The 11,816-nt window shown below is 31.3% G+C and overlaps 1 protein-coding gene across 1 annotated transcript; it reads left to right on the top strand.

Moving 5' to 3' along the window:
• Positions 1-5,828: 5,828 nt before the first annotated feature.
• Positions 5,829-11,574, top strand: LOC129892183 (nudix hydrolase 2-like). Its single transcript, XM_055967742.1, has 9 exons — positions 5,829-5,879; positions 6,540-6,711; positions 7,687-7,752; positions 7,903-8,043; positions 8,260-8,331; positions 9,690-9,740; positions 9,867-9,901; positions 10,459-10,567; positions 11,205-11,574. The coding sequence occupies exons 2-9, from the start codon at positions 6,550-6,552 to the stop codon at positions 11,376-11,378; spliced, it is 810 nt and encodes a 269-aa protein (XP_055823717.1). The 5' UTR covers positions 5,829-5,879; positions 6,540-6,549; the 3' UTR covers positions 11,379-11,574.
• Positions 11,575-11,816: the final 242 nt, after the last annotated feature.

Here is an 11,816-nt window from a genome sequence, read left to right as displayed (position 1 = left end):
ATTTATGACAAGAAATCTCATATTGGGTTCATGTGAATGAAGCATGAACTCATACTCTCAACAAAACTCAACTCAAGAATATCGTCAACATCTATATACAAGGATACATTTATAATCAATAATATGAAAGATAACTATTTAGTAACTCAAATCATTAAAAACATAAATCAACCAATAGTATCTAAAAACATTCTATAGTTTAGGAAAACTTTTAAGAAAACCTTCTTAGAAGGTTCAACTCTTTCACAACTCCTATTCAACACATCTATGGGCATATGGAAGAACTCAATCCATATTTTAGGTTAGCCTTACATACCTTGTTTGAAGACTTTGAAGGAACTTGATGTTAGGTCTTCAATGGAAGACTTGAATCCTTGAAACTCTTGAAGGCACCCTTTGTTGGAGATGGATTTGGAGAAGAAGAAGAAGAAGAGAAGGAAAATATTTAGGGCTTTTTAGAGAGAGAGAGAGGAGCTGAAAATAATGGTCCAAAATGCTCAAGGATGGTGTATATATAATTTGGAAAAAGTCCAAGTTGCCCCTCTTCCAAAAATCTGGAAATTTGGGCAAAAGTCTTGCTGGCGCTATAGTGGCGCGTCGCGCCACTGCAGCGCCAAGCCAAAATAGGCTTAAAACCCTGCACACCTAATAGTGGCGTGTCGCGCCAAGCCCCAAACTACTGAGGCTGTTTTCTGGCGCTATAGTGGCGTGGGGCGCCACTGGAGCGCCAAGCCTGAATTTCGCCCAGGCCTGAATATTCCTGCAGTACTAGTCCGTAGTAAAATGGCCATAAATTTTGACTCCGAACTCCAAAAATTGCAATCTTGATGGCGTTGGAAAGAAGACTCAAAGACCGTTAATTTAGTAGGTCGTGGTACACCCAGTTCTTTATATATTAGGAGATATGGTCGTTTGAAGTTGACCCTTAAACTAACTCGTCCGAAACTTAATCGATTAGAGTTCTTTGGACTCGACTTGGTGTTAGAGATCCCTTATGACCCCTAAACACATCTAACACACTTAAAATACTTAGGAATTAATCCTAACTCATGTGTAGAATTACAAGTCCTCCGGTCCGAGTCTACCCACACGTGAAGAAATTTTCGATTCTTTGCGAAAAATTTTCCGGGGTGTCACAGGCTGGTACCCGGTCCAGTCCCAATCGTGCTAGGCCCTTAATGGGCCGAAAACCTGGCCACCCCACCCATTTGATACCCTTAGTTAGGCCAAAAATTACACTGGATCGGTCCAATTTTTTTTTGGGTAGGCCAATATCCGATCCGGTCCCAATCGTGCCAGGTTCTTAATGGACCGAAAACCTGACCACCCGACTCATTTGACACCCTTAGTTAGTTGCGGAATGACACGTGTATATAAGGGAGAATGTAAGCTCATTCTCCATTATCTTTGTAATTACGGTTACCAATTCTCTCAAATGACAGAACGTTAATCTTCTCCTACCTTGTGTTTTCTATCCCTGTTCTTAGCCAACTGTTGATAGATCCTGTTTACTATAATATCTTAAAAATGACATATATTGCATAATTTTTTTAAAAATGGTTTTTACAAATTCCACATTCTTTAATTTTGTATACTTTTGAAAAAAAATTATATCTAAGTATACTTATACGTATATATCGAATAATATTAAATTAAGTGTATGACTGACATACACATGATAAACACATGATAACGTGGAAAAGTTACAAAACCAAGACGAAGTCACGTTTACATGTCTTAGTCCGTCAACGCCAATAACTATTAATTATGTAACATAGAAGACTCGTAATGGTTCCTCTTTTCCTATGTGTTTTTACTTACCAGATTTAGGCAAATGCAGAGTCAACTCAATATTCCTTGTACTTAATTGCAAACCCTAAATTTCCAACTTTCAACTGCCTTTAATTTCTCTGCATTTGCCTGCCCAGTAACCTCTATAGACTTTTATCAATGCATAGTTTTCTTTGTTACGCCCCAAAACTAGAGAGTGACATAATTGATACATCCGATTCCAATTAACTGATAGTTAGTTTAACTATGCTATTTGAGTTAACTGGAGGAGCCAACATATGTTGTTAGTAAAATTGAAGCATCTGAGGCTATAATATAAAAGGGGTCATTTAATAGGATGTATATATTAGATAAAATAATGCATATACTTGTATAGCGTAAAAATAGTCAAGACACGTCGCTCAATTGGGTCATGACTCATGACATGAGGATATATTACACAAGGAAAGAAAAGGAGAGATACATGGCTAAATCATGCAGAGACAGAGCCAAAATAACGACATTACATTAATGAGCCTACAATATTTTCTCCGACTACGCCGGACCAAGGCATCTGGAGGAAAAGCTAAAGGCTAACGCTAGCTGCTATTAATCATCCCACCAATAGAGTCGGATGTTACTCCTTATTCTTCATTATTTATCATAAGTTATGAGATCTAATAATAGGCAGTCAACACTTAGAAAATGATCCCTATATAAATCGTGGGATCATCATTTTTGCAAAAAAAAATAAAATACAACGCATGCATATAAGAAATTATCTTTTATTTTACTGAATATTACGATTTTTTCGGGCTATCTTCATTATTTGCAAGATTCTCAATTTAGCCTATGCTGTCCGAAGATATCTTCAAATTATCAATATCGTTGGAAACAACCATTCCAATATATGTTGAAGTGTTGTATTAATTAGATAGGTTCCTAGCAAGACATTCTTAAAATATGGATAGTCATCTCATCTAATGATCTAAAATTGATGATAGTCATGTTAATCTTTCTTTCATTAATGTTATATTAACATCAGATCATATATTGGACGTGTTAGCTTCCACGGATGAAGCTATAATTCTAAGCTAATCGAGAGAGAAGCAATTTAGAGAGGAAGAAAAAATCTGAAAATATATAATGCTTCATTCATTCATGCTCACATTGTGAGGCTTACATCAAGGACATTTATAGATTTTATTTCTCAACTAATTAGGCCACCTGTACATGAATAGTTAGTTTAACAACCTAACTAACTTTCTAACCATATTCTAACTACCCGAATTATTCTAACTGCCTGAGTTATCTTATAACTCACTAATGATTACATCAGTTTGCTTCTAGCTTAACAGGACGTATGATTCATACGTTTTCTTGAGGTAGTTTAATTTGTACCAATCAACACGGCTTTTATTATTGGACTTGGTGCTAATTTAATTTTGTCATATCTTATATGTTGGCTCTTTCTTGTTCATGTATGAACAACTACCGAGTTATGTCCGACCAGTAGATGCATGTGACACACATATTACTCCATCTGTTTATTTTTATATGTCCACTTTATATTTTGCAAGTTTCTTAAAAAATAGTGATTAAAATATTACCATAATACTTATATTAATTAATGTTTAGTATTAGGTCTTGAAAAATGATTTAGTAAAAGAGTAATTAATGCTAAGAGTAACCTATGAAAAATATAATTATCTTTTCTTAATATTTTGTTCTATTATAACCTTGGTATCCGACCCACCTTGCGCGCACCTCAATTAGTTCTATGAGATATCTGCCTCGTTTCACTAGCAATAAGTACCAGGTAATTCTATCTAACAAAAGTAGGACAAATGGAAAGAAATCGCTTAATAATATTTTAAACGTGATAAGTAAAAATAAAAATATTTTTTTGAAATATATGGAACATAAGGGAATTGACATCCAACTTTCAACTGCCTTTAATTTCTCTGCATTTGCCTGCCCAGTGGCCTCTACAGACTTTTATCAATGCATAGTTTTCTTTACTACGCCCCAAAACTAGAGAGCGACATAATTGACATCCGATTCTAATTGACTGATAGATAGTTAATTTAACTATGCTATTTAAGTTAACTGGAGGAGCCAACATAGTTAGTAAAATTGAAGCATCTGAGTCTATAATATAAAGGGGGTCATTTAACGGGACGTATATATTAGATAAAATAATTAATGCATATACTTGTATAGGGTAAAAATAGTCAAGACACATGGCTCAATCGGATCATGAATCATGACATGAGGATTACACAAGGAAAGAAAAGGCGAGATACATGGCTAAATCATGCAGAGACAGTACATGAAAGCAAGCCAAAGCAACGACATTACATTAGTGAGCCTACAATATTTGCTCCGACCACACCGGACCAAGGCATCTGGAGGAAAAGCTAAAGGCTAACTCTAGCTGCTATCAAATCGTCCCACCAATAGAGCCGGATGTTACTCCGTATTCTTCGTTATTAATCATAAGATATGAGATGTAATTATAGATAATCAACCCTTAGAAAATGATACCTATATAAATCGTGGGATCATCACTTTTGCAAAAAAATACAACGCATACATATAAGAAATTATCTTTTATTTTACTGAATGTTATGATTCTTCCGGGCTATCTTCATTATTTGGAAGATTCTCGATTTAGCCTATCCTATCTGAAGATATCTTAAAATTATCAATATCGTTGGAAAGATGTCAACAAGGGCTATCTCAGGATTAATTATCCCGAGATTAGCTATCGTGAGATAATTTATTCCAACATTATGGTATAAATGGTGGGATAAGTTATCTCAAACTTGATAACCAAACAAGACACCAAAATTTTATCCCTGGACTATTTTTTTTATCCTAAAACTATCTACTTTTATCTCTCACACTAAACGATCCCTTACTTGTTTTTCTATATCTAATTCATTATCTGATTTATCCTCTCAATGCAACCATTATCATTTAGACTTTGCAACTCAATTGTACCCTTTTGAGGGGTAAACAGTTTGGCCCCAACTGTGGGGATTAGCATAATTGTGATATTATTTTTGATATTACTAATATGATTCTAATCAAAATTTGCTACTATGAGGCCAATACGTCTAATCGAACTTAATGGCTGGTATCGAAAACACCGATCAAATCAAGACAATTCAACCCCTATCCTTTTGAATTTTTTAAATCGAGCCAAACATTCCAATATATGTTGAAGTGTTGTATTAACAACATAGGTTCCTAGCAAGAGATTCATAAAATATGGATAGTCATCTCACCTAATGATCTAAAATTGATGATAGTCATGTTAATCTTTCTTTCATTAATGTTGTATTAACATCAGATTATATGTTGTACGTAAGATTCATTGAGGTAGTTTAATTTGTACCAATCAACACGGCTTTAATTATTGGACTTGGTGCTAATTTTTTTTTTTCATATATTATGTTGGCTATTTCTGGTTCATGTATGAACAACCGAGTTACGCCCGACCACTAGGTGCATGCATTTACTTTTATACGCCCAATTTAGATTTTGCACATTTTTTTTAAGAAATAATGATTAAAATGAGTATTTTATCATAATACTTATATTAATTGATGTTTCGTATTAGATCTTGATAAATGATTTGGGAAATGAGTAGTTAATAATTATCTTTTCTTAATATATATGACTGTGGTATTTGGATCCGTTTGCATGCACCTCGACTAATTTCACGAGATACCTGTCATCTCTCACTAGCAACATGTACCAGATAATTCTATCCACATATTGCTATCAGATAATTCTATCCACAGAAAATAGGATAAATGGAAAGAAGTCACCTTTTAAAATATATAATAAACAAATAAAAGTAGACATGAGGAAATTAACATCAAACTATAATTAGGTAAAAGACAACCCCTAGGAATGTGCTTCATGCCAAGTAAATTTCTTTTCAATTTCCATTCATAATTTATGTATTTTTCCATAAAACTATGGACTATGTGACCTCATCCAGCTTGTATAAATAGGGCATTATAGTTACAATGTTTTCATACATTTTCAAAGTACTATAGTTGAAGAAAATAATCTCTCATATATTTTGCTAATTGGTACGTAGTTGTCCTCACTTAAATTAATTAGCTGAACAAAAAACTTTCCTAGTTGCTTATAACTTTAATTTTAGTATTGCAAGGATATACTTATTAAAGGTTGTCATTTTTCTTTATTTCCTCTAGTGTTATGTATATGCATCTCCACATGTCACTTGATTAGCTCATTAAAAATTTCATAATAAATCCTGTTTAATTTTACCCTATACGCTGAGGTACTAAATCATGGAGTATTTAGTTACTCCCATCGTTTCATTTTATACGTCACGACATTTTTTGTTAATCTATTTTTTTTTTTAAAAAAGAAGACATATATATGTTAATTGGTCCTTTTATACTGTATTTGAAATTATAATTAATTAATTTTGTGGTAAATTTGGAGCTAACATTTATAAAATTCAAATTCTGAATCGATGTGTTACTAAATATGGTACGAACTAAGCAATCGCTTATTTTACAATATATTTGTTGTTCTTGGGAAAAGTCTTTCGGACTGAATCTAACCTAAGACGTGGTTGGAAGTAATGAAGGGCAATATGCAACAAATTTGATTGCAGATTTCTTTACTTTTTAAAAAAAGAAAATATTATATTTAATTATATTTAGCACTTAAATTGTTCAGATTTCTTTAGCCATTGTTTTCTTTTGTTGTTTGAACAGCTCAGAATTAATGGATTCTTTTGGAGAGGCAATTGACATAAAAATGGAAATATTTGAGGCAATTGAAGATAACTATGGAGGAGTTATTGTGAACATGAAGAAGGAGGAGCCTATGGATTCTCTTAAATTTCATACTATGCTAAGGGTTTCCATTTCCCATTGGAAGCTAAAGGTATGTATATATGTCCATATACTTGATATTTACTCATTTTGTAATATTTGAGTTTAATTTATATGCATCGTGCCGTCTCTAAAAAATATTTATATAGTTTCACCACTTAAAAAAGTAATCGTGAATAACTTTATTTAATCATATTAACTAGTAACCTGGAATAAATGATAAGTGATATTTTATGCTCTCCTAACTAGCTATCACGCAAGAGGGCGAGTTGGGCTACGCCTGATTTTCGCTCAAATATTGGATTAGGTTAATCTGTTTATCTATTTCACAGTAATTTCTTGACAATATTAAGACAAAGTAAATATAGCAATAAAATATTTTTACGTGAAAAACATCCGATTCACAAGGAAAAAGAAAATCACAATCTACCCCACTACAAGATTTGTGCCGCAACTTCACTAAACAATAAGCCTCAACATATATTTAGATTACAAGCGTTTGCTACTTCGAAACTAACTCTAATCCCTAACATTAATAATCTACACAAACTGTTGAACCCTTTTCAAGTTAGCCCCAACTTGATGTAATAGTAAACACAAGATTGTTTCCTAAACAATGCTTCTAGGAAATTAAAGTAGTTTGAGTTATAACTTAATTGAACTACCTAATATACAGTAACTAGGATAAAACTATAAAACATAAGACTATGAAACAAGTTAATTCTTCAATCTGATTCTATGTATGAGGTTGCATTTCGATAGCCAGTCAAAACTATCTTTTCTTCTTAAGACTTCATTATTTTAGAGAGTCCTTCATCAATCTGAACTTTGGATACTGAAACATATGTCTTCAACCTAATTCATGAATTTATTTAATTAGTGTGTTTGTCAATCATTAAATTATAATGAACCTAATAATAAATAACTTGCTATAACAAATTAAATTACATGACTACATTAACAAATCGGTCATCGAAAACGAAAAACTCACTAATTTTATTTTTGTTCCTTTGATTTTGATGGTCAGGGGAAGAAGGGTGTTTGGATTAAGTTGCCCATAGAACTTGCTCATCTTGTTGATGCAGCAGTGAAGGTAAAAATATTCATGGAAATATTACTCCATTAATAATTAATTATTACCATTAAATTAGTTAAATTATTTTAAATCTCTGTCTCTCTCTCTATATATATATGAGTAATTATGTGTTTAATTAATATCATATGATAAATTAAATGCATGCAGGAGGGATTTTGGTATCATCATGCAGAGGCAACATATTTGATGCTTGTCTATTGGATTCCTCATGAAATACCTCATACTTTTCCTGCTAATGCTTCTCATCGCGTTGGTATTGGTGCTTTCGTCCTCAACGAACAAGGACAGGTTCGTTAAAGTTTCAATTTATGTGACATAATTTGAATTGATATAAAATTTAATTTTTAAAAAATAATTGTTATTTTTTGAAATTTATAATCTTGAACATGCTAAAGCCTTTTAATGTCTTTAAATATGTCATACGATAATAAAAACTTATTATTAAAGGTACATTAAGAAGTATAAAGTTATTTATTTTCAAATTTAAAAATCTGACATTTTCAGGTGCTGGTTGTTAAAGAAAATTCTGGAAAAATCACTGGGACTTGGAAACTGCCTACTGGCGTTGTTGATGAGGTTAACAAATTTATATTTTATCCTTTTATTATTATTATTATTTGTTGAAGTGTATGACCGATTCACCCGTGAAAATTCATTTTGATATGGGTGACGGTGAGATTCAATCTCAGGACCTTCGCGTGCTTTGATATCATGTTGAAGTGTGTAATCATCTCACCTAAAAGCTTAAACTGTTGAAAAAAGCACACTTTTAATTATTTAATTGTATTTTCAACACATTCACTTGCTTGCCGCGCTGCTTCATAGTAACAAAGTGGAAAGTAGGCCCGCCAACACGAAAGACTAACTCGCTTCCTCCCGAGTCAGTTTATCGGAGAATAGGAATCTAGCACTTTGGATAAAAAGATATATAAGTAATTAATTAGTACTAGTTGGAGCATCGGAATATACTTCAAAGAAAACGAGTGCATTATATCTAATTAAGTAAACTTATAAGTTATGACAGTCTAAAGAATTATCAAAAATATTTTAAAAGAAATAAAATGTGGGCGATTGCCAAAGCTGAATAATAAACGCCTATTACTCACATTTCGGTCTTTCGTCATTAAAAAAAAGTTATAAATATTTGTGAAATTTGAAACTTTAATGTTCATTCTTTAATTACAAATGTTAAAAGTAGTTATTTATAAATTTTACCCATTCATCAACTGGATTATATTTAGCCCACCCTTCTATAAAATCAAATAATTGAAGTTAATGTTATTTAGTCCACGAATAAGATAATAATTTCCAACATTATATTCAAGATGATTTGACTAGTTTTATATACGCGCTCATATCTTTTATTAGTACTAATATTTTTCAGTCATTTTCATTTATAGATCTACAAGCGGAACAAAAAAATTTTGTAACTCAATTAATTAACTATCTGAATTGTAACCTTTTTAGTGATGGTTCGATTTTATTTTATTTTTTTTTAAAAAAAAGAAAATCTACGATATATATATATACATATATATATATACATATATGCACGGTGAGAATCAGAATTTTGGGGAAAAGGAAACAATTTATTAGGTGAATAAAACTTTTGAAAAGTAATTTGTCAACACATTAAAGTTTCAAAGAATTTCCGCAATTTTTATATGTTTAATAAGACCAAAATCGTTTAGGACCATTTCTTTTTCACACACAAAAGTTACAAGGTCAGACTAGCTTGCTTTTGACAAGAAGAACGTGTCAATAATATACACGGCTAAAAATATAGAAATTGCGACAAATTTTATAGCTAAATTTGTATAAAAATTTATTGAAAAAGTTATTAGCCATGAGTGATTTAGCAATAAATTAGTGCGATGAATTGAAGTTCCTAGCAAATTAATTATTTTTTGTTAATCGAATTCTACCACTTGTAGGGCGAGGATATATGTATGGCAGCCGTTAGAGAAGTGCAAGAAGAGACAGGGGTAAGTATACTACTAAATTCTTGGATAATGAGTAAAAAAAAAGGTTAGAATTTTAATTTTATTTATTTTTAAAAAAAAACATAGTTCCAGAAAACTAATGTAGAGAATTTTTTGTTTGTTTGATAGATTGAGACAGAATTTGTTGAACTCCTTGCCTTCAGGTATGAATTCTCCTCATTTTTCCAATCATTGGAAAGTATAGGGGAAAGAAGAAGTAGTTTACTATTATACATTGACAGTGTAAATTATATTGACAAAATGTCAATATACATTAATTAAAAAATCTATTACCTTTTATATTAGAAAAAATTACCTATATACACATATTATTTTATCATAATCTTTAAAAAAAATTATCATTTAAAAGAAATTAAAAATCCTCTCTCGGATACATCACTCCCCTCTCGCTGATACATCCCTATCTCCCTATTGGATACATCCCTCCCTTATGTATCCAGATATCCTATCCCCTCTCTGATATATCTCTATCTCCTCTCTGATATATATATCCCTCCTCTCTCGGATATATCCTCTTCTATGTATCCGGATGTCTGCTGATATGTCTAGAAGTCCAGCGATGTATCCAAAATTCATAAATTTTAAGAAAATTTTATAATTTGAAAAAGAGTAGGAAAATAAAATAATTAATTTTATGTAAATCACATTTTATATTATTTGGTCCAAATTTATAATCAACATGAGCCCATATTTCATGCAGACAAAGCCACAAATCCTTCTTTGGAAAATCGGATTTGTTCTTCATATGCATGCTGAAACCACTCAGTTTCACTATCAACAAGCAAGATGCTGAGATTGAGGAAGCTAAGGTATATTTGTTCTAACATATAAAACAACAACATTTTAGTATTATATTCTCACTATGATTTAATTTATATGTCCCACTTTCTTTTTTAGTTTGTTTCAAAACGATGTACCTTTTCATATTTAGTACCCCTCAGTCTCAATTTAAGTGTTTTGTTTGATTGAACAAGAAATTTAAAAAATAAAGAGAGACTTTTGAATTTTGTGGTCTTAAATTAAAGATGTGTGTAGTCTTTTAAATCTTGTGATCTTAAACTTGTCATGTAAGATATTGGAAATGGAAAATTTAGTTATTACATAAAGAAAGACATTCTTTTTGAGACAAACCAAAAATAATAATAAGACATGCATTTAAATTGGATGGAGGGAGTAGTAGTTGTTTACTAATTCTAATATCGTATCAATTACATTTAAGATTACAAGATTTAAAGTTCATTTTGATACATTACACACATATTTAATTTAAAATCACAAGATTCAAATGTCTCCTTACTTTTTTCTAACTTCCTATCTAATCAAATGACTCAAAAAATGAAACGGAGGGAGTAGTTTCTTTCCTAAAATTGTAACTTTTGCTATGCATGAAATTCACTTAATTAGAATTATAACTTTTCTTTCCCCCTTTTTTCTCTCTTATTGCAGTGGATGCAAATGGAAGAATATGCAAGTCTATCAAAGTTGAACCAAAGTGAACTCTCCAAAATTATAGCCAATATATGTGTTAGCAAGAAAGAGAATCAGTACGCTGGCTTCTCTGCTCTTCTTACTACTGGGCATTCTGCCAAGAAGTGCTATTTATACTCTAATAATATATAATATATGATACTCACAATAATTATAATTCTCTTTTATGCATATGTTTGCAATAAGAATAATTATATGTATGTTTGCAATAAGATTTTTCCATTAGGAAGAATTAAAATCTAGACTAAGGTTGTAGTTTGATCATATGTAATGTTTTGGCAATACATAAGCCATATTGATATTTGGAAATAAAATAATTATTTGGGTCTGTTTGAAGTAGCTGATGTATGTTTTCCTCTTTGTTTCCTCTTTCTTTTTTGTTTCGATAATTCAATGCAATGTTTTTGCAATCACTAGCAATTTGCTTCATCTGCTTGTTATGTGCAGCATATAAAATACTTAGTTTTCTACATTATCTTGTTTGTAAGATATGTCACTATTAAAAAATCATTATTTTCATACTAAAGTTTTATTGAAAAAAGTTCAATGACTATTTTATAGATATTTTAA

This window comes from Solanum dulcamara, chromosome 6, assembly GCF_947179165.1.
Source record: "Solanum dulcamara chromosome 6, daSolDulc1.2, whole genome shotgun sequence".
In the NCBI taxonomy this organism is placed as follows: domain Eukaryota; kingdom Viridiplantae; phylum Streptophyta; class Magnoliopsida; order Solanales; family Solanaceae; genus Solanum; species Solanum dulcamara.
The sequence above is the reverse complement of the archived record's forward strand: the minus strand, read 5'-3'. Positions and strand labels throughout refer to the sequence as shown.